This window comes from Sphaerodactylus townsendi, linkage group LG07 (genome assembly GCF_021028975.2).
Source record: "Sphaerodactylus townsendi isolate TG3544 linkage group LG07, MPM_Stown_v2.3, whole genome shotgun sequence".
Taxonomy (NCBI): Eukaryota; Metazoa; Chordata; class Lepidosauria; order Squamata; family Sphaerodactylidae; genus Sphaerodactylus; species Sphaerodactylus townsendi.
In genome coordinates, this window is record NC_059431.1 from 33,611,023 (window position 1) to 33,633,097 (window position 22,075).

The 22,075-nt window shown below is 41.0% G+C and overlaps 1 protein-coding gene across 10 annotated transcripts in view; it reads left to right on the forward strand.

Moving 5' to 3' along the window:
- MAST4 (microtubule associated serine/threonine kinase family member 4) overlaps window positions 1–22,075 on the forward strand; it is a 312,250-nt gene that overhangs the window by 170,083 nt on the left and 120,092 nt on the right. For 2 of the 10 annotated variants that reach the window (XM_048502659.1, XM_048502660.1), the window contains exon 1: window positions 13,469–13,875. The exons of the other annotated variants lie outside the window; for them this stretch is intronic. In XM_048502659.1, the coding sequence (XP_048358616.1) occupies window positions 13,784–13,875 (92 nt within the window). In that variant the 5' untranslated portion in view covers window positions 13,469–13,783. Of the gene's footprint in view, window positions 1–13,468; window positions 13,876–22,075 lie in introns of those variants that run through there. 10 annotated transcript variants of the gene reach the window in all.

Here is a 22,075-nt window from a genome sequence, read left to right on the forward strand (position 1 = left end):
AAAAGCTATATTATTCTGATTTTTTCCCATTTGTAAACTTAATTGATATTTGTACTTTTTTCCTATTTGATAGTAAATAAAAGAGGGTAACTAGCGGTTCAAAAGCCAATACCTTTTCACAGTGATTCATTCATTTAACAAAATAAGTATACCATTCTGATGTGACCTAATTTTCTGTTGTTCTGTGAATTCAAGGGTTTGAAACAAAATTAATTGGGTATTGTTCTAGTTAGTTCTTATTAATAGTTGCTGTGAAGGAGATATACTTTATTTTGACTAGTAACTGTTCTAATTAGAAGTGTGTGCCCATTACCAGTAAAGGTCACTATATATTCCTTTAGGCTGACTCAGTAAGGCCTGAAAACATGAGAGCACAAAGGACTTCCAATGATGCGTAAGGATAAAAATACTGAAGTTGATTTATAAGGATAATGCACATAAATATTATGTTTAGCCAGAACCTAACCTGTATGCAAATTTTGGACATGGTTGTTGGGGCCATAATTGGGAATGATGTACATTGAGGCAGAAAAGAATTCTGATCATTCTAGCTACCAACAGAGAAAAGTAGGGTTTTATTTCAAGTTTATATACTGAACTAGCCCGGATGTTGGCCAGACCCTTAGCATTAAATCTGTTTGTTTATTTATCATTCGCCTTAAATCTTGCCCTCCCCCGAAGGGCTCACGGCAGCGAACAACAGCGGTATAAACAGCAAATATCAATAAGGATAATCAAATCAGCAAACATCAATAACATAGCATCACACAATGGCAAAAAATTTAATAAGCACACAACTGCATAAAATATAACAGTATAAACAGCAAACAACTATAATCATAACATTACATATGGCAAAAACATAAAAAAGAAGAGAAGAACAGTTTGGATTTATATCCTCCCTTTCTCTCCTGTAGGAGACTCAAGGGGGCTTGCAATCTTTCCCTTCCCCCCTCACAACAAACACCCTGTGAGGTGCGTGGGGCTGAGAGGGCTGCGAAAAGCTGTGACTAGCCCAAGGTCACCCAGCTGGCGTGTGTGGGAGTGCACAGGCTAATCTGAATTCCCCAGATAAGCCTCCACAGCTCAAGCGGCAGAGCGGGGAATCAAACCCAGTTCCTCCAGATTAGAATGCACCTGCTCTTAACCACTACGCCACTGCTGCTCCCATAAGCATAACAAAACAACATAATAATAACATCATTAACAGAAAAACATAAATAATCATACCATAATAACCTGAGTACACCCAGATGGCGACTTCCCCTTTTATAGCTAAGACTACAATACAAAGACCTAGGACTAACCATTTGCAGTTCATATCAGTGTCAGGATATTATCCAAGCCCAGTAACTAACCTAACATAACATCAATCACTATGCTGATCCTAATACATAAACTAACTATACCTAACACTAACACTAAACTACAAGCAATTAACAAACTCACTGCTTAAAAATACAGCACCTAAACTGACTGAAACAATCAATATGGGTAATCCCAAACCCCAAGAGGCTCCAAAATGGGGTGTTGGGCCTCTAGCAGCTTTTTACACCGAACCCCCTCCCTGCAGTAAGCATCTTCAATAGGTAATAGTGTCCACCAAACTATGTCATCAGTGAGCTAAAGCGATTCCATCTGGAGGGGCCACTGCCCCACCATCGCCATGTTCTTGTTGAGGCATGCACAGCCTCGACTGACGAGCATGATTCCTTCACGAACAAACGCATCCTGCCCTGGCATTCTTACTCCTGGAGGGCCACTTCCACCACCTCCACAAGCCCAAACGCCGCTGCCTCCACAAGCCCAAATGCTGCCTCTGGTAAGCCTGCATCGTCCGGGCTTTCCCCAGCCGGTCGTTGCTGCTGCTGTTGTTGTTGTTGTGGGGCTGCTTGTACTAAAGGCCATCAACTGTGTGTTAATGGTTTGTGTGTGTATGTTGGGGGGGGCTTTCAAGTCTCAGCTGACTTACGACAACCCTGTTGGGTTTTTAAGGCAAGAGACATTCAGAGATGGTTTGCCGTTGCCTATTTTCTACATCACAATCCTGCTAGTTTTTGGAGATCACCTATCCAAATTCAGACCAGATCTGCCCTTGCTTAACTTTTGAGATCTGATGAAAATAGGCTATCCTGGGGCTATCATGGTGAGGGCATGCTTTGGTGTATCAGGTACATAGACTCCTTTACATGAAAGCCCCTCTTCATGTTGCATTTCTGTGTAGACATCAAAACATATGGACACAGACAGCCAAGATTCCATTCTAGCTGGCTTCTCTCCTTCAGTCTCTTCCCTCCCCATTTCTTCCCTCCTTGTGTATCCCTTCCCCTTCTTTTCTCTTCCCCTCCTTTTCTTCCTGTCTCTTCCCTGATTGATCTCCCCATCATTATTATTGGTATTAGCTTTATAAAGGTGTTTGGTCACGATTTTAATTGTTAACCTCTATTTTGTTTTCCATTTTGATTGTGTATTTTAAATGTTAGCCTCCCTGAGTTGACCTGGGTCAGGAAATCAAATAAACAAACAACCATGGCCTCTTTGAATCCCATTATATGATCAATTTAGACTGTGGTTTGTGCTTGTGACTGATCTAATCAAAATTGCACACCTTTAGGTTTCAATGTGAATAAAAGGTCTCTTTTTGCTGTAGCTCAGAATTTGTGAAGCCTGTCTCTGATTTTCAGCTTTTGGTTTGATATCTGACAAATCATTAATGTGTTTTTTCTGTTCAATACTATTTTTAATAAGATTTAGACAATAGCAGCTATGAAGATTTAAAAGCTAAGTCTTGCAATCTTAAATGAAGCACTAGGAAATAATTAAATGTAACAAGTCTTTGTATTCCTGTTTTCATTTCGTAAGCCTTGTTTTATCATACTTTTGCATATCTGTGAGTAAATGAATGTTTGTTTAAAAGTTTTATCTTTCTGCAGCAGCTGTTCTGTTTCTTTTCACGGGCCATGAGTAGAGGAGGGCTGGAAGGGAAGTGTTGGTTGTATAACTTCATATATCAACTTAATATATTTTTGGTTCTAGTATATTTTATTTTGGGAGTTCTGGGTGTCTGGGATATAGCTTTGCTGTTTTGAAGCTTATAGAGAGTGAACATCACTTTTAGTAGGTCAGAGCTTAAGTATGCTATCAAATGTACAGGGCATCCTTTGTTACTCTTGGCTAAGCCTATTAATTTCTGTGGACTTAAACTGGAGTAGCTTTCATAGGACTTCACTATTAGAATGATTAACTATGAATATGGTTGGCTTTATAGCAGGTCTGAAGTTTTGCTACAGGCAATATGAATTTCAGCCATTGTTGCCTGTTCCTAATTCCCTTTGACACAACTCTGTGCCAATTATTCAAAATCTTGTATTCTCCACCAAAGAAAACACAATTGTAACACACACTGACATACTTTCCAGTTAAGATTTGGTTGTTGAGAACTACTCAATACAGCAAGTCCATAACTTTTGAACAAGTTGTATTCAGAACGTAACTCAGAATACATTTCCCCATAAAAGATGCATATAAGAAAGTAGATTAGGTTCCCAAGGTAGCCCACCGTAGCCTTTTTAGCCCACAATCCTGCTGAAATACTGTTTGCAAGGAGAAATTGAGGAAAACAATACTGTTGCAATTCCGTGCAGTAAATAAACAAGACAGATAATAAAATAACTGTAGAATAAAACTATTGTTACAGGATGTGGCAGAGCTATCAGAAAGCTCGGCCCTCTGTCTTAAAAAGGGGTTTATATACTTCACTCAAATTTTATCATAGAACAGGCAATAGAAGTAAGTGTGCTGTACAGTTTTAGCAGCCAGATTACAGGGGCAGAAGCCTAGCTATCACATGCTGCACTAACTCTAGCTTCCAGATCATCTTCAAGGGCAGCTCCACATAGATTGCATTACAGTAGTCCAATTGAGAGGTTACCACACCATGTAACTCTGTGGCCAGGTCCCCTTTGTCCAAAAATGGACAGAGCTGGGAAACTGATAGAGCTGCTGGAAGGCCTTCTTGGCCACTGCCATCACCTGAACCTCCAGGAGTACTCCCAGATGTCTTACCCAGTCCTTCTGGGGCAATGCAATGCCACCCACAATGGGGTGCCACCTGATCTTGTAGTCTTGGGAGCCCGGAACACAGAGACCCTCTGCCCTGTCTGGATTCAGCCTCATTTTGTTGGTCCTTATCCAACCCACAACTGTTTCCAGGCATTGATCCAGCACATGGGGTGATCTGTCTCTGGTGAAATGGAGCTGGGTGTCATCCGCATATTGATGACACCTGACTCCAAATCCCCTAATTACCTTACCCAGCAGGTAATTTTAATGCCATTTTACTGTTGTTTTAATTGCCATTGTTATTTATATTTTATGGTGTTTTAATTGCTTTTACTCTTCAAGGTGTAAGCCATCTAGAAATGCTGGTATAAGGTTATAAGGGGGGTATAAATATTTATAAATAAATACATTTTGTGTCTTATTAGGGCCCATTTAGGGCTAGGAAAAAGGCATGAAGGCAGAGGCCCACCATTTCCCGAAACTTACACCTTCAATCTTACGCACACTTGACTGCCATTTTCCACATATATTTTCCAAGTAGAGTCCCATACTGGCATCAAGTGCTTGGCGACTTTGCAATTACAAAATAAATAGTTAAATAAATAACAGCCTATCCCTTCTGGTTGACTGTCCATTCTTAATGCAGGCAGGCAGGAACTCAATGGACTGATTCCTTCAAGAGCTGCATCTTTGCCAGCTAAGGAAGGCACATCTCCAGCCACCAGCTGCATGGCCCTTGTTCTCCTTGTGAACTTCCTCACATGTTTTCAGATTTGTTATGTCACTTTAGCAGTCTTTTGAGGTTTGCCACTGCTTCCATCTCAAATTTCCAGACAGAACCACACTTTGCAGGGATGTCATTCCTGGCTGGCTGGGCGCTGAGCCTTTCAGATCCCTCACTCTATCCCAGTTCCTCCCTTTCTTTGAGTCACTCACTTCCCTTTCTTTGAGTCACTCACACACATGGTCCCCAACTTTTGCCATTCCAGCTCCAGTCAGTTCACGGAGCTTTAGTTTCAGTGACTTCATATGGTGTCTGGGGATTTCTAGGTTTGTAAGTATGGAGTGTTGGTAACTCAGAGTTCATAACTAAGAGTCTACTTGTATTTTATATAGCAGCCAGAGTACACCAGGGTTCTGCTTAGGGTTGCCAGGTCCGTCCGTCCGTCCGTCCGTCCGTCCGTCCGTCCGTCCGTCCGTCCGTCCGTCCGTCCGTCCGTCTGTCTGTCTGTCTGTCTGCCTGTCTGTTTTTTTATTGGGTTTTGTATACTGCCCTACCCCGAAGGGCTCTTGGCAGTGCACAACACAATTTCACAACAAAATACGACCAAAACAGATGGATCAAATAAGCAAAATACAGGATAATAAATAACACAGGCTCCATTAACTAAAAATTACTAAAAATCCATTAAAATTCAGCGATCAGTACAATAAATCGGTGTCCAGCAATAAAATCCTTATTAAAACCCTCACAGTTTTAATGAGTTGAGAAATACCTGAGGATTCTGGGGGTGGAGCCTGAGGAGGATGGGTTTGGGGAGGGTATAATGCCAAAGTCCATACTCTAAAGTGACCATTTTCTCCAGGTGATCTGAATCCTGTCACCTGGAGATCAGTTGTAATAGTGGGAAGTCTGTAGCCACGATCTGGAGTTTGGCAGCCCTAGTTGCTGTCAAGATTGGGCACTGTTCCAGCCCAATCCTATCATGTCTCCCAACTGGGATGTGGGATCCTCTGTCTGGGACTGCTTCCTCTTGTGTCCTTTTTAGTTTATTTTTAGGCATGGGCTAATCAGCTCGTTAGACCACTGCTGACATCCATAGTTCAAAGCGTTGGGGGAAATTGATTTTTCTTTGGTGAAGGCTGTGCCTTTGCCTTGAAAATGAAAATGTTTTCCCTTGGGAACTGGCACAAAACAGTGGTGTCAATCGACGTAGAAGGGGGGAATGGATGGAGGGTATAATGGAAGCTGTTTTTGCATTGCTGTCAATGGAACTCTAAATGCTTAAACCTGATGCTGTTTTCAATAAAGGAAATTGTTTGAACATGAAGTGTCATTATTGAACAGTCCAGGGGGACAACAGTTGCTGGTATAAAGTGTGGCAAGCATGTGAAGAAAAAGCTTAGCATGCCTACACACTTACAGAAGATGTGTATATGCTGTGTTCATTGCAGCCCATATTGTACACAAATGATCAACGTTCAGTGTCGTTTCACATTTCTCATGTTCACAGTGAGCTGCCTTGTAAAATGTGGAGCTGTTCTGCCTGCCCAGTAAGCAAAGAATCTGCAACAGATGCAATATTTAATTAGTCTAATGGGCATTCAGCATCAGTTTAGTTTTCAATCAGAAAGAAAGCAACATTAATTAAAATAGTTTGGAAAGTGCGTTCTGGTGAACTCTGGACTTCAGAAGCGCTTCTAGAATTTCTTATTTAAAGGGAGACAAGATTTCCTGAAAGATATTGTATTGATTGTTGCAGTGTGATGGTTAAGTATGTTTTAGAGCACAACTTGAGGTCGCCTGAGGTGTTCATGAAGGCCAAAAGGCATGGAAGGCCAGAAGGCATATGACTTGCAGCATTACAGACCATGTAAAGGCTTGTGGAAACAATAACATTAAATGTGGTTTTGTGACAGACAACAAGGATTCCTTAGCAGAGAAGCAAATTTGGACAGGGTTCCCTGAAGGTAGGAAGTGAAAAAACCACTTATCTGCCATAAGCAGTGATACTGTTATTTCAATTATTTTATTTTTGGCTTGATTAGATGCATTGTCACCAGTCCTTCACTTTTAATCTTTTAGTTCCCACCATGTATATATCATCAAATGCACACATAATAAAAAGGACACAGACAGCCGTCTAGGCTGTTATTTTATTTATTTATATTAGTGTGCTAATATACTTTGTATTGGCATATTTACGAAATATACATACGATACCCTGGTTTCAGACATACTCAGTGAACTTTAATAGCCATGAGCCAACTTTTTAATGTTAGGTTGATTCCTATTTACTGTATGGAGGGAACTCCTGAAAAGATAAAATAATTAAAAAATGAGTAAATCTTGAGAATAAAATCCCAGATTCTAATATGGGATTTTATTCTCAAGACTTGCTCATTTTTTATTATTTTACCTTTTTAGGCAACGGGTAGCTACTGATTTATTGCATTCTGTTTGAATTGTCCATGTTATCCTGGTGTGAAATTTTCCTGAGCAGAAGGGAAATGGAACAATATGAAGACCTTACCTTCTTTGAGTATGACCACATTTCATGCCTCTCACCATGTCTCCAGGATTCTGCCCTCCTCCCAAAATATAATTAAATAGATAATTTTGGGGGCATTGGTATTTTATTGCTGAACTGACTCAAGAATTCTGTTGGGAAGCCATCTTTTCAAAGAATCTGATCATTTAAGGATTTTTAAAATTAAATCTACATGATCTAACAGGTTGTTGTGCTCTGTTAGTCTGATGTTAATTGTTAACTTTTTTATCTTTGTGAGATGTATGAGAAATATTGTATAGCTGATAAGTTTTGAAAAATCTGCAAATTTTGCAAGAGATTTTTTTCACAAAATGGATATTCCTTGCATTTCATCTATGAGGGAATAGTCTATTAAACAGCCTATTGGGTTTTAGTCCTGTTTCATAGATTGCCTTTTAGATTATATCTTGAAACAAAGTCCATGTTTCTCTGTGAGAGGGCCCAATCTGTATGCTCGCTAAGTGTCAGGAGCTGCTGTCTCTTCCACTTCTACAAACTGATTTGTTTCACTAGGAAATTTCATTTCTTTTTTCTGAAGAACTCCATAAAAGTATTTATGTATCTTCAGTTTTTAAGATTTCCAATTTTAAGTTTTAACTGATTTTTAGAGAGCTGCAAATCACGTACCTCACTTCTAACACAATATTCAAGTATTTCGCACTGTTGGCAATGAAGAGAACTTCCTTAAGTGTACTTCTAATTTTCTAAATTTTTGGCTTCATAAATTCCATTAGAAAGTAAGTTTAGAAATTAAGTTATTTGTTTGCTTTATGAAATCTTCTACTAATAATCTGAGGTCAGTTTTGGTAATTGGTTTTTCCCACCCAGAAGCTCCATTGGCCATCTTACCTCCTGCTACTGGCCTCTTCCCATTCCATCAGGCATGTCATTTTCTAATGTGAGTGGTAATATCTTTTAAGGTACTTCTCAAGAAATATTGTTGGGATTTCCCTTGATCTGATCTACCATTTTCAGATGTTTGGGAAGTATTTTCAAGGGTTTAAAATCAGCCAAGGTTGAGAGCATGTTGTCTTTCTGGTGGTTTATTTGGAGTCCCAGTTATGTATTTTGGAGGATATTAATATTTCCATGGATGTTTGCATAAGGGTTTGAAATCATATGGTGTACAACAACAAAGCCATGCTCTTCTTTTCTAACCGCTAGGGGGAGTGACAACATTGTGATTAGGGCGAAGCTTTGTTAAAAAAAAAATCCTTACTATAATATTTCTCCTCATGAATTTGGTTGGTCCTATTTAATTTTCCATCGTAAATTCAGTTGCACTGTACTAGAAACTTGAGATACAATTTCAATGATTTTTGCACAAACATATCCATATATAAAAGCAGATCATTTATTTTTAATTTTTGCATTTTAAAGATAATCAGATTGGGAAAAATTCAGCAATTGTCGTTAACCACACTAACACAAAGGTGCTGTTAATTTTTAAAAACCTATCTAAACTTCTAATAGTACTCTACTTATTAAACATTGAGGTCAAATCTCCAATTTAGCCATAATTTTAAAAGTACATTTATATTAAAAAGTGTTTTTAGCTTAGGGGCACAGTTTTCACATATATGGATTTATTACATTTTTGTGCTTCCACTACTCCAAGGACTTGGGCTCAGAGGCACAGTTACACATGTATGGATTTATTACATTTTTAAAATGTTTCACTTCTCCTGGACTTGAAAGGGGTACCGTATATACTCGTGTGTAAGTCGACCCGCATATAAGTCGAGGCACCTAATTTTATCACAAAAAAGTGGGAAAACTTATTGACTCGTGTATAAGTCGAGGGTGGTAAATGCAGCAGCTACTGGTAAATTTCAAAAATAAAAATAGATACCAATAAAATTACATTAGTTGAGGCATCAATAGGTTAAATGTTTTTGAATATTTATTTCAAAGAAAAACAGTAAACTAGCTCTGTAAGCCCCGATTCTCCCTTAAATCCACTCAGAAGGGGAGGGGTGATTTAAAGGAAGAATCGGGGGGAAATTTGAGGGTGCCTGTCAGGGGAGGAATGTTTATGTTAGCAGTACCAACATTTCAGAGTATGTTTACGAGACCCCCATGGTGATACCACCCAGGTTTGGTGAAGTTTGGTTCAGGGGGTCCAAAGTTATGGACCCTCAAAAGGACCCCCATCTACTATTAGCTTCCATTGGAAACAATGGGGGATGGGAGCTCCCACTTTGGGGATCCATAACTTTGGATCCCCTGAACCAAACATCACCAAACTTGGCTGGTATCAGCAAGAGATTATCCTGGTGATACCACCCAGGTTTGCTGAAGTTTGGTTCAGGGGGTCCAAAGTTATGGACCCTCAAAATGTAGCCCCATCTACTATTAGCTCCCATTGGAAACAATGCGGGATGGGGGCACCCCTTTGGGGGTCCATAACTTTGGACCTCCTGAACGAAACTTTACCAAACTTGGCTGGTATCATCATGTGTGTCACCTGATGATACCCTGAAAGTTTGGTGCCACTAGCCAAAAACTAGCCAGAGACTAATGGATCCACCTGATTTCCTGAATACCCTGGGGAGTTTTACGATCCTTGTTGACTGTTCTTCCAAGGCCATGGTGGTTGCTTAGAATGAGAAGCTCTTGGAAGTTAATGATCAATGTGATCCCCCTTCAACTTCTTGAACTCTGAGGTAAAATTAAGTGCTTTGGGGTCGTCACAGGTCTGGCCTATTCTTGAGTAAGTCAGCAGGGAGCCTGGTGCCAGTGGCCAGGACTGAACAGGTCACCCTGCCCCAGGCTGTTTATAGGGAGGGGGAAGGCCTCAGCTCCAGCTGAGGCAGTGAGTTCACACTGTGGGGGGAGAGGCCTCAGCATGCCCATCAAGAGCACTCCAGGCAAGCTACAAAGAATTGAGCTGGGGGTCCGGGAAATAGTCGTAGGTAAGGTTATGGTGTCTTGCTTTTGTCCTTAGTTTATCACAATTCTTGTAAAGTTATGAAATAGTAAATTGGTGTAGAATAACTAATTCGGAATAAATTTAATGAAAGGTCAATAGACAGTGGGTGTTTCTTCCCATCTGCTGATATTAGTTATCTGTGATTAAGAAAATGTAAAATATATATATTAATGAGCTAGTCTTTGGTCATGAATTATTCAGAAGGAAATTATTTAGGGCTGGTTCCTGTTTTGGGTGCACCAGACAGAAAATGTCTAGGGTCCCCTGCCTACTATTAGGTCTTCTGCCATATCCATACCCTCATGTGTCCATCCTCCGGCCTATGCATTTTTCCTCCCCCCCCCCCCCTTGTGAGCTTTCCCAGCACCTGCTCTCTGCATACCCTTTCCTGGAGTTGTGGGGCAGTATGTGCAGCTGGGAGCCTGGGTGATGAAGTTGTAACAGGCAGGCAGGCAGGGAAAGATGTTTGTGCAGGTATCAGGGGAGGTGTGTGGTAGAGGCCCCTATGGGCTCTGGCAGCTCACCAGCTCGAAACATTTTGACACTGTCACTGGTACTAATGTAGTTGTATTGTGTTCATACAATGTTGATTTATTTACTATTACAGATAAAAGTGTAATTTTGTTTCTAAATATGTTGGGGAGTTGGATTTCTGCTGGGTCTACTTAATTGCTGTTGGTTGACATATTCTTCCCCCTTCTTTTCTTTGCTAGTTATCATAAACAGCAGATGAGATGGCAAGCCTTTATGTCCATTATTGCCCCTTCAGATTGCCTGTGGAGACTTGTATTAATGAGTGCTCATCAGTGGAAAGCACTTTGTCAGATAATCAGCTAGTATTTCATGGAGATAGTTTGCCTACAACCCATTCCTCTGACAACTAGGTTTCCAAATGCAGGAAATGTTGAGTTCCTGGATGTAAATATATATTTGCACTTTGAACTGGAACAGTCTAGACATAAGTTAACCAGCTGAGAGCAATATGGTGAGAACTAAGCCCCTTCCTTCAAAAAAAGAAAAGAAAGCATGATAGGTCAGAAATTGATTTAGAAATAAGCAGGAGAATCACCTATGCATTCAAGAAAGATCTAGAAGAGCAAAGGAGACACATTTTTATAGACATAAAGGTTTATATCATATATTTCTCTCTGATTTATTGTGGGCAGTGATTCAGTTCCCTCCTTCCTTCCTTCCTTCTCCCCCTCCCCCTCCCCTCTCCCCCCTCCCCCTTCCTTCCCCCTTCCTTCCCCCTTCCTTCCCCCTTCCTTCCTTCCCCCCTTCCTTCCCCCCTTCCTTCCTTCCCCCCTTCCCCCCTTCCTTCCTTCCCCCCTTCCCCCCTTCCCTCCTTCCCCCCTTCCTTCCTTCCTTCCTTCCTTCCTTCCTTCCTTCCCCCCTTCCTTCCTTCCTTCCTTCCTTCCTTCCTTCCTTCCTTCCTTCCTTCCTTCCTTCCTTCCTTCCTTCCTTCCTTCCTTCCTTCCTTCCTTCCTTCCTTCCTTCCTTCCTTCCTTCCTTCCTTCCTTCCTTCCTTCCTTCCTTCCTTCCTTCCTTCCTTCCTTCCTTCGCTAGTGGCTTAGGCAAACTCAATATAATATCAGTAAAGTGTGGAGGAGTAAGAATGATAGAGCACAAGCTGAAATAGGTGGAAGAGTAGTCATGAAAACTAAAGGATGCATGAGACGTGATGGTAAGGTTTACAAAAAGACAAGATTGATTAGAGATAAGTCTTACCAATGAGTAGTCATAGCACAGATGCAGCTGTTGTACTATAAACTTTAAAAACAGTGTATCTACTCAGTATAATGTAATCCTTCCCCTCCTCTAAGTAGTTCCAGGCAATATTTAGGGTCTTTTTTTTCCTATTTTATCCTCTCAACAGGCCTATCAGGTAAGTTAAACTGGAGAGAGTGAGATTTATAGCAAAGTGAGGATTTAAAACTAAGTCTGCCAGACCCTAATCTGACACATTAACCCACTATATTGCACTGACTCAGTGGATAAAATTATGCTTGCCTTAGGACTAATGAGTGGGTGAAGTATCAAGGTGCTTGGAAGTGGAAGAAAGTATGGGGTGTGTAGCTGTATTCATTGAATAGTTTCTTCTGCCCCACCCTAATTTTTTAAAATGCTCTGCTGGGTGGGGCGGTCTGGTTGTGAGAAGGCTACTGTCACACTTTCCCATGCATTGTCTGAGCACCCCATCCACATTATTAGTCTCTTAAGTCTTGCTCATTACAAATCAGGTCTCAGCATGAAAACAGGATCAGTCCTGTAACTCAAAATTAGATTGATTTTGCTAGTGTCACTTTCCTGTAGGATAATATTTAAATTCCCTGAATTCTTATTTTATTCCCTGAATTCTTATTTTAATCATGAGCAGCATGTACTAGACATTCCCTTTGTAGGCGTACCGTAATAGTAACAGTCTCATTATAAACAGCTCTTTTGGGGGCCAAGTAAAAAATGTAATGACAGAAGGTATTTTTGTTTTGAGTAACTGTCACTGGAGAAATCGGTATCAATTTAGTGTTTTTACTGTGTGTTTTTTTAAAAATATCTCCTGGATGGGACCACAGTCTCTGCAGGACTGGGAAAGAGGATTTAGCTCACTAACTCAATTTCTCCCAAACTGTTTTCAGATCCTTCTCCCCCAGCCTTGACATTTACCTGTGGGGGAAAAAAACACAGGTAGCATAAAGATGCATACGGAGGAAATATTCGTAAACAAATATTCATAAGTTGTTGGCACTGAACATGTCCATTTCATTCCGTGAAATCTGTTAACTGAGATCCTTGTACCTGTGATTATTAGACTGGTGTGAAAATTATTTAATTGTAGTAGAGAGATGAGGATTCTGCTTTGGAAGGGGGTTACTTGTGTGATAAACCAGACCCCTGACATTGTTTTCACCCTGGTAATCAGAAAGATCAGATCAAAGGTGACAGGTTTAAGTCTTGGAAAAGTCTCTCAGAGATGGGCTCATTTCTAAAATTGCTTGGGGGGGGGTGCAATCTTTCAGTGATCTTAAGTATTAGTCTTCTTATAGAACGGGTGATGAAAAATTAATGTTTGCTGAATCATATTCCTTCAGCTGAAATGCATGGTCTAGTTACGATAGTCAAGAGCACTATAAAAGGAAACAAACATTATGGCTCCCCCTTCTGTTTCATCTAAATGGTATTTCCCAAACATGACAAAGTACCTTGGAGGCTGAATCACTCTACAAGGACAGGGTTTTCAGCCGAACGGGAGGCTAAAACTATCGTAATTATTATTTACTGCTTGTCAGCACACATAGTGGGGTCTCCAGAGTAAAGAGCAAAGTTGTTTTCTTTGAAGCTTTGGGGGAAAGAAAGTTGTTAACTGTTGAGGAAGTGTAAAGGATCTAGCTGCTTTGCTATGTTTGGAAGTGGCTTTTAAGAAAAGTCCATGTTTACATTTTCCACGGGGAAAAAAAGGACAGTGGAACTGAAAATGACATTCCTTTTTTAGTTCTTTTGTTTTTTGAAAGAGAGGACGATGGATATGTCTGATCCAAACTTTTGGAGTGTTTTCTCAAACTTGACTCTGCCTCATTTAAGGAGTGGAAACAGACTTCGTCGAACACAGAGGTAAAAACTGAGGATGTAGGAGGTGTTTTTGGTCTCCTTGGCTGTTGTCTTTATGTTGTAAATTTCTAACCATTTAAACAATAGTTGACCAAATATCATAGGTGAATGGCTAATAATGCTGGTGAATAATTCTTCTGTACTTCCTGCCTCACTGTTTTGAGTTCCATGCTTTTTTAACTGTTCTGTTGGCTTTCCTTTCTTTGGGGACTTAGTTATCTGGAATACAGGTAGGAGGAAGAGAGGTGAAACAATACAAGCCAAGAGTAAGATTTGGTTGTGTATATATATTTTTAAAAATCTGATATTTACCCAAAGAAATGTTTTATAAAGAGCCTTCAAGATTTGTGTAATTCTTATTTTCAGAAGTTGCCTAATTAAAAACAAAAACCTAAAATTATAATTTGCTTATGAAATGTGAAGATTTTATTCTTGAGCTAAATCTATTTCAGTTTTTAAAAACAGTGGCAGGACAGTGACTAACAGTACAAGAACCAATGGATTCAGATGAGCTTAACTGGCTTGTATTTGTCAAGAGGCATCTGGTAGGGGAGTGTGTGTGAAGAAGCACAGTTCAGTTTAGGAAACACATGCTAGAAACTCATGCTATGCCTCACATATACTTTAACACTTAGTCTAATGTAGGTGTAATTGTTGTGTTGGACCCGCTAGAAGATTTCCATGGATTTTTTTGCCAGTTCCCTCTTTTGACCTGACCTACAATTCTCTTTTATTGCTTAGGTGCCCTGTCCCCCAGGAGCAGTATTTCGGGGGGGGGGGGGGTTGCCTGTAGTGAGGAAACCCCAGTTAACCAATGGCAATCCCTTCCATAATGGATGTTTTCTGCAGAATCTAAGCCTTATGATTATTATTTGTAAACAGATTTTTATCCTTGGAAACTGGGTACAATCTGTCGCTATTTACCTTTGGCTCAGTTTATTTTAGTGCTTTTCCTGGATTTCTCAGAGCACAATTCTGCATGTTTTGCATTTGCAACTGAAGATTGCCTCTCATGTCGTACCTGTGAAACGTTAGTAGAAGTAAGCTATTGTATAATGTAGTTCATTCACTTCTAGGGGATTGTTTTCCAGATGTCCTACTTTGGGAGGAACATTCAAGAGCATTTTTTCCTGTGCTGGTTAAGACTGCACTTCTCAACCAGAGTCAGATGGGAGAATAGTGAAAGTGAATATGGGTGTCAGCACTTGCATTCATGGTTGCCTTTTTTTTTGTCTTGTGTTTTCATTATTTACCTGTTTCTAGATTTGTATAAATTTGTTCTAAAAAGTCCTTCAGTTGTAACAGTTATGAACTGAAAACAAAGTAGATTGACCTCCATTTTATATCGATTTTATATAGAGTCTTCGCCAAGCTTTAAGTTTCTAACTTCAGTAGAAAGTGAAACAAGCTCCACCCTTTCTCATCATGTGATTGTACTTTCTCTATTGCCCATAATACTGTGATAATTTTCTGTATTCTGTGTTTTCATCCAAAACTTTCCCCATTGTCACCTTTATGGAGCTTTTAGTGATAGTGACAAAGCTCTCATTGTGTAGTGGATATGTATCTAATCCAGGACGTGTATGGCAAGGCCAGAAGTTGTAAGGCAGGAAAACGAGTACCTTGTCTGTTTGTGTGGATAAAGGAGCTTTGCATCAACTGTTATGTCAGTCTACCCACTATCAGATTCCAATGCATTACAACTGAGCAGCAGATGGAATCTTCCTTTCCTAGAAGGAAAAGTTTCTGTGCCAGTAACTAACTACTGGCACAGAAGTTATGAGGTGAGCTGTGGATTGTGACTTGTTAGGAGCAGCAGTGGCGTAGTGGTTAAGAGCAGGTGCATTCTGATCTGGAGGAACTGGGTTTGATTCCCCGCTCTGCCGCTTGAGCTGTGGAGGCTTATCTGGGGAATTCAGATTAGCCTGTGCACTCCCACACACACGCCCCTCAACCTGGGTGACCTTTGGGCTAGACACAGCACAGCTTCGAGCTCTCTCAGCTCCTCTTAACCCACCTCTTAAGCAGGGTGGTTTGTTGTGAGGAGGGAAGGGCAAGGAGATTGTAAACCCCTTTGAGTCTCCTACAGGAGAGAAAGGGGGGATGTAAATCCAAACTCCTCCTCCTCCTCCTCCTCCTCTTCCTCTCCCTCCTCCTCCTCCTCCTCCTCCTCTTCCTCTCCCTCCTCTCCCTCCTCCTCCTCCTCCCTCCTCCATCCTCCCTCCTCTCCTCCTCTCCACATCTGCTGCTGCTTCCTCTCTCTCTCTCCTCTTCTCTCTCTTCTTTCTTCTCTCTCTCTTCTCTTTCTTCTTCTCTCTTCTCTTCTCTCTCTCTCCCTTCTCTCTCTCTCTTTCTCTCTCTTCTCTCTCTTCTTCTTCTTCTTCAAATTTTCTCTAGCTAAAGATTTAGCAGATTCTTTGTTTAGAAGAATTTAAGGTCCTTGTTCCAGTATGAACCCAACATTCCCAATCTCAGACATTGGGAACATAATGCAGTTTGCATGTTATCCCATTCTCTTCCTCCTTCACACATGAATTCTCTTGTATCCAGCAGAGCTGTGCTACTGAACAAAAGTTCTTCACCTTCCCTTTCTTACTTTGTCCCATAAAAGGGGAATTTTTATTGGGGGGAGGCAATATTCTATAGTTTGCTTGAACAGCATGGGATGCAATGTGGACAGTCTGTAGGTGGGAAGCAGAATCACTGGGAATCTTGCATAACTACTTGTGAAAATGGAAAGAAGCTCAAGAGCTACTTCTTTCTTTTCTTTATTTTTATTCATTGTATTTAATATGCTGCCCACGCCCTTCCAGGTTTAGTATGACGTGTGCATGCAACGCAGGTGCACACACACAATAACACACAACTTTACAATTGTTCTATACAACATTTAAAAAAAAACATCTAATGGCATTGCCTTTTAAGTTTCCAGTTCAGTAAAATTTAAATAAACACAGACAACAGCAGCACCAAGGGGTCCTGATGGAACTAGTAGAATTGATAATCAGAGATTGAAGGTGGGACCTAGATGGTTAGCTGTAGCTGCCACAACCATATGCCTGGCAGAACAACTCTGTCTTGCAGGTCTTCCGGACCTGCATAAGGTTCCTCAGGTCTCCTCAGACTGTGCTTTCCACCGGGCTAGGGCCAGAGCTGAAAAGGCCCTGGCCCTGGTCGAGGCAAGCCAGACTTCTCGTAGGCCAGGGACCACCAGTAAGTTGGAATTAGCTGAACAGAGTGATCTTTGGGGGATATAACAAGAGAGATAGCCCCGCCAGTACACTGATCCCAGACAATGTAATCCCAGACATTAGTACAAGAACCTTGAATCTGATTTGGTTCTCTAGCTGAAACCAGTGTTGCTGACGGAGCACAGGTTGAATAAACATCCACCACAAGGACCCTGTAAGGACCCTTCTGGACAGTTGGAGCCTCTGGAGCAAACCCAAGGGTATCCCTGGTTAGAGCAAATTGCAGTAATCTAGCCTAGAGGTGACCATTGCGTGGATCACAGTAAGCTAGGTTGGTCTGGGAAACATAGGGTGCCAGTTGCTTTGCCTGGCGAAGATGGAAAAATGCCACCCAAGTGGTATGCACTGCCTAGGCCTCCATTGACAAAGAAGCATTCAGAAACACACCCAAGCTCTTTACAGTCAATGCAGCTGTCAGCTGAATACCGTCCAGGTTAAGCAACTGGCACTCCCCAGTCAACCCCCTCCAATTCAGCCACATGACCTCCATCTTCACTGGATTCAGCGTCAGAAGACTCTCTTTTATCTATTCCACCATGGTTCCCAACAACTGGCCAGGACCTCTGAGGTGGCTTCCAGATAACCATCCATTAGAAGAAGAAGAAGAAGAGGAGGAGGAGGAGGAGAAGGAGGAGGAGGAGGAGGAGGAGGAGGAGGAGGAGCTTGGATTTATATCCCCCTTTCGCTCCTATAGGAGACTCAAAGGGACTTACAATCTCCTTGCCCTTCCCCCCTCACAACAAACATTAGCAGATACAACTTGGTGTTGTATCAGCATCCCCACTGGCCTTCTACAAGTATGGATCCAAGAGGCCTATGGTGGACTTTGTTGCTCCAAGTATTCTGTCTACATCGTTCTGGGAGAGACAACTGAAGTGGTCTAAAACAGGACCAGAAAACGGGCAAGGGGCCTTTATCTGCATCAATCATAGCTGGAAGGTTCTGATGGAACGATAAGATTTTATCCATGAAATAGCTTGGAAAACCACTACAGCTGAGAGCCAGTTCACTATTATTTTGTGGCAAAATCTATCTGATAAAGCCATTAACTGCTGAATCATCTTAAACAATTGAGTTGGACGTGACCTAGTGGACACGATGATGATCGATTCCATTCAGAGATTTTTGGGGCTTCTAGATGATTCCTGTGTCTTTCTCAGTCCTTTGATTGTGCTCTGAGTTCACCTGAGACCCTCCAGTCCCACCTGGGGTTACTAGGACCTTCCCACGAGACCCAGTGACCCCCAAATTTTGCTGAAGGTAACTGCTTCCACTTGGGGTTCTTCACAGCACCATGTCTCTTCCTAGTTTCCTGTTCTTCAACACACTTGACTGCTTCTCTGGAGGAAGGCTCTTCTTTCTCTCAGGCAGCTGGGTTTACAGGCACAGATGGAAATAGCAGCACAACCATAGGAGACAAGATAATTAGATTTTATCTTGAGATCAGCTTGGTGGAGCGCTGGTCTCCACAGCAACCTTATGGCTCTTGACTCTTGAGGAGATTTTTGGGGTCTCCAGAGGCCTTGGAGATCCTGGAGATTTTAGTCTGCAGTTTCAGACCCTGACCTTTGGCTGTCAACTTGACCCAATGTGATGGAAAGTTTCACCTGTCTCCAGTTCTCTCACTTGTCCCTGTTTTTGTGCTCCCAAGCTGGTTATCTTGCCTTTCCCACTGGGTTAACTTTCCAAAGTTTTTAGAATCTTTAAAAGTGTACCCTGGCTCTTTTGCCCAAATGGTTTAATCTCTGCCCCTACACTATAATGCATGCTCAGTCACTTACTTTCTACTGATTAAAACTGATAAGTGATATGAAATAATAGCTGAAATGGGTAAATACCATGGAGCTCCTTCTCTAAACGCCTGGCTCCAACTCCATCTTATTGGAATGTTCTTTCTTATTTGAACGTGTAAGTATTTTGCTATAGTGGTACCATGGGGATTGAACTTTGGGCAGAAATTCTGGTTAACTTATTGGCTCAGCAAGTGCCCTCCCCAAAGCAGGGCTATAAATATAGTTGAGGACTCAATGAGAATATTAAGATCAGAGTCTAAAGCTGTCTGACTGTATGCATACTTCAGTAGTTTGCAGCAGCATCTGTCAGTTTCATTGGTGGAATGATTGTGAGAGATTAAGGGTACCCACATATTTAATACAATTCTGTTTCCTAGATCTTAGACAGTCACTTTAAATCCATGGTTGCTAAAATATGTACAAATTTAAATAACACAGTATGTTAAGGTTTTTATTTTTCTGAAATAAAAAAAGTTAGCCATAGTTAAAATGAGTAAAGTTGTGTGGACTATTTGATAGGATCCTAACAAAATAAAAATCCATAGTACTTTGGAAGTACATTGGACAGCCATGAAGGAGCTAGAAAAGATTCTTAAACGTAAAGATGTGTCACTGGTAACCAAGATTAAGTAAATTCATGCCATAGTATTCACTACTACTATGTATGAGTGTGAAAGTTGAACAATGAAGAAAGCTGATGGGGAAAACATAGTTTCCTTTGAGATGTGATATTGGAGGACAGTTTTACAAATACCATGGACCACCAAAAAGACATAAGAACATAAGAACGAGCCTGCTGGATCAGACCAGAGTCCATCTAGTCCAGCACTCTGCTACTTGCAGTGGCCCACCAGGTGCCTTTGGGAGCTCAAATGCAGGATGTGAAAGCAATGGCTCTCTCTAGTTGCCAAGCGTTCTAGATAAGTCTGCTGCTCTACATCAACAATTAAGTCCCAAAACATTTCCTAGAAGCTTTGGAAAATGACTTAAACTATGAGGTATTGCCACGTACTTTACATTATGAGAAGACAGAAGTCACTGGAAAAGATAATAATGCTAGGAAAGGTTGAAGGCAGGAAGCCAAGAGTAAGACCCAACATGAGATGGATTGACTCAATAAAGGAAGCCATGACCCTCAGTTTGCAAGACCCAAGGGTGCTAATGATAGGATGTATTGGAGGACATTGATTCATAGGGTCATCATAGGTTGGAAGTGGTCTGATTGCATCTCTGTCTCTCTGTCTCCCTCTCCCTCTCCCTCTTTCTCCCTCCCCACACATATTTTAGGAGTATTCTGAAATCATTGGTCTGTTTTCCTGAACTAGATATTATGTTGTATGCCTGGTGAGCAAGTAGTTCAGATAAGTAATGTATCCATTTCAGTATTTTTTCCACAACGACACAGTAGGGAGGCACTTGGATTTCCTGTCCCAAATTAACTTTATCCAGTTTAGATGAAGGAGGGAAGGCAGCATGGTATAGGCCAATCTGATCAGATATCAGAAGCTAAGCAGGGTCAGTACATGGAAGGAAGACCACCAAGGAAGACTCTGCAGAGGAAGGAAGTGGCAAGCCATATCTGCATCTCACTTGCCTTGCATACCCCTTGTAACTTGACAGTGTTTTACACACACTGGGAGACTTCAGATGTATGCCACATATAAAAGTCTTCATGCTTCACTGATTTGTTAAGGAACATGGACAGTTAACAGTCAGTGTGATTATGAGATCAGTCTTTTTACACCAAGAAGTAGGTTTTACCTATAAGTGGTTGAATCAAAGTGCTTCAAGTCTATTTTCTTAAATGAAATAGATAGTAACATAGCTTTTCTTCCTATTGTGAAAAAAATTATGCTGCTTGGAAACATACAGATGGAATTTTGTTAAATGTTAACTATGCAAGCTATTAATAACCTGTTCTAATGTCATTGCAGAGTGACAGCAGTGCCAGAAGCAAGCAGTACTTTTGATTATTTTGCATTCTAAAGCATTACTATTCTATATTATTTTCTGATTGGATAAGGTTCATACCACAAAATAATGTAATAATTCACTGGATCAGCCAATGCTGGAAAACAGTTCTCGGGAAGGTAGTCACCTAGTCTACATGTTTGTCATTTCTTCCTGTGTTTCTCTTTTATTTGGGATTTATTTACCCTTACAATGTCAGAGCTCTGAATCTCTGAATGCTGCAAGGGTAAAGGAGTTCTCCTTGTGTTTAGCATGGTGTAGATTGTTGCTCTCTTCCTCTTCAGTGTGGAATTATCTTACAATAAACAACTTCTGTTTCTTTTCTAAGAGCAAGGCTGTGTGAATTTATTCCCCAAGAAGGCAGGCTATAGAATTCTGCTAGCTCTGCTTTCAATGTTTAATTGAGATTTGAGGCTACGTAGTATGCAGAAGTAGATAGTGTGTGTGTACACATACATGCACGTGGGGATAGTTTCTGCTCTTGCATGAATATCCTCAAGACTAAAGTCTGCAGACTCCCAACAGGCAGGTTCCCAGATTCTTATCATGCTTCACTTTGAGGAATTACCTGTCTCCATCTAACTACATATAACTATAGGTGTAGGATACCTGTAATATGGAAAGAAAACTCTCTGTGCTATGAACATCCTCTAGGCATTTTGTTTTTTATGTCTGACTCTACCACATGAGAAGACTGATTTATTCTGTTTTTGTCACCCACTTGCTTGGTTGCTATTGTTGCTCCTCTTCCCCTACCTAGGGGACAAAGTAACCCCTCTGTCTGGTTCTTGAAATGGACCAGGTCCATGTTGGGTGCCTTGCTGGAAATGTTCTGCTTTCCAGCTGGAGGCGAGAATGGCAGCATTAATTGCCTGAGCAGGACAGTAGTGATTTGTTGATGTGCTAGTCACATATATTAATTTTAAAAATATAATTCTCAGTTCATTCACTATGAAGTGTACATTATATGTATCCTGAGCTTTTAGGTTACTGAGCAGTGACCAGCACTTATTAGCTTATCTATGAGGTCTCTTCAAGTTGTTGTCACTGTTGTCACAGAACCCTGCAGGTGGACTGAAAAGGGATTGTGAAGAGGATGGTGGGTCCCAAGGGCAAAAAAGGTTGAAAGAAAACGACTCTTAATAGCATGCTTGGGAGAACAAATCCAAGCACCAAAAAAATCAAGTA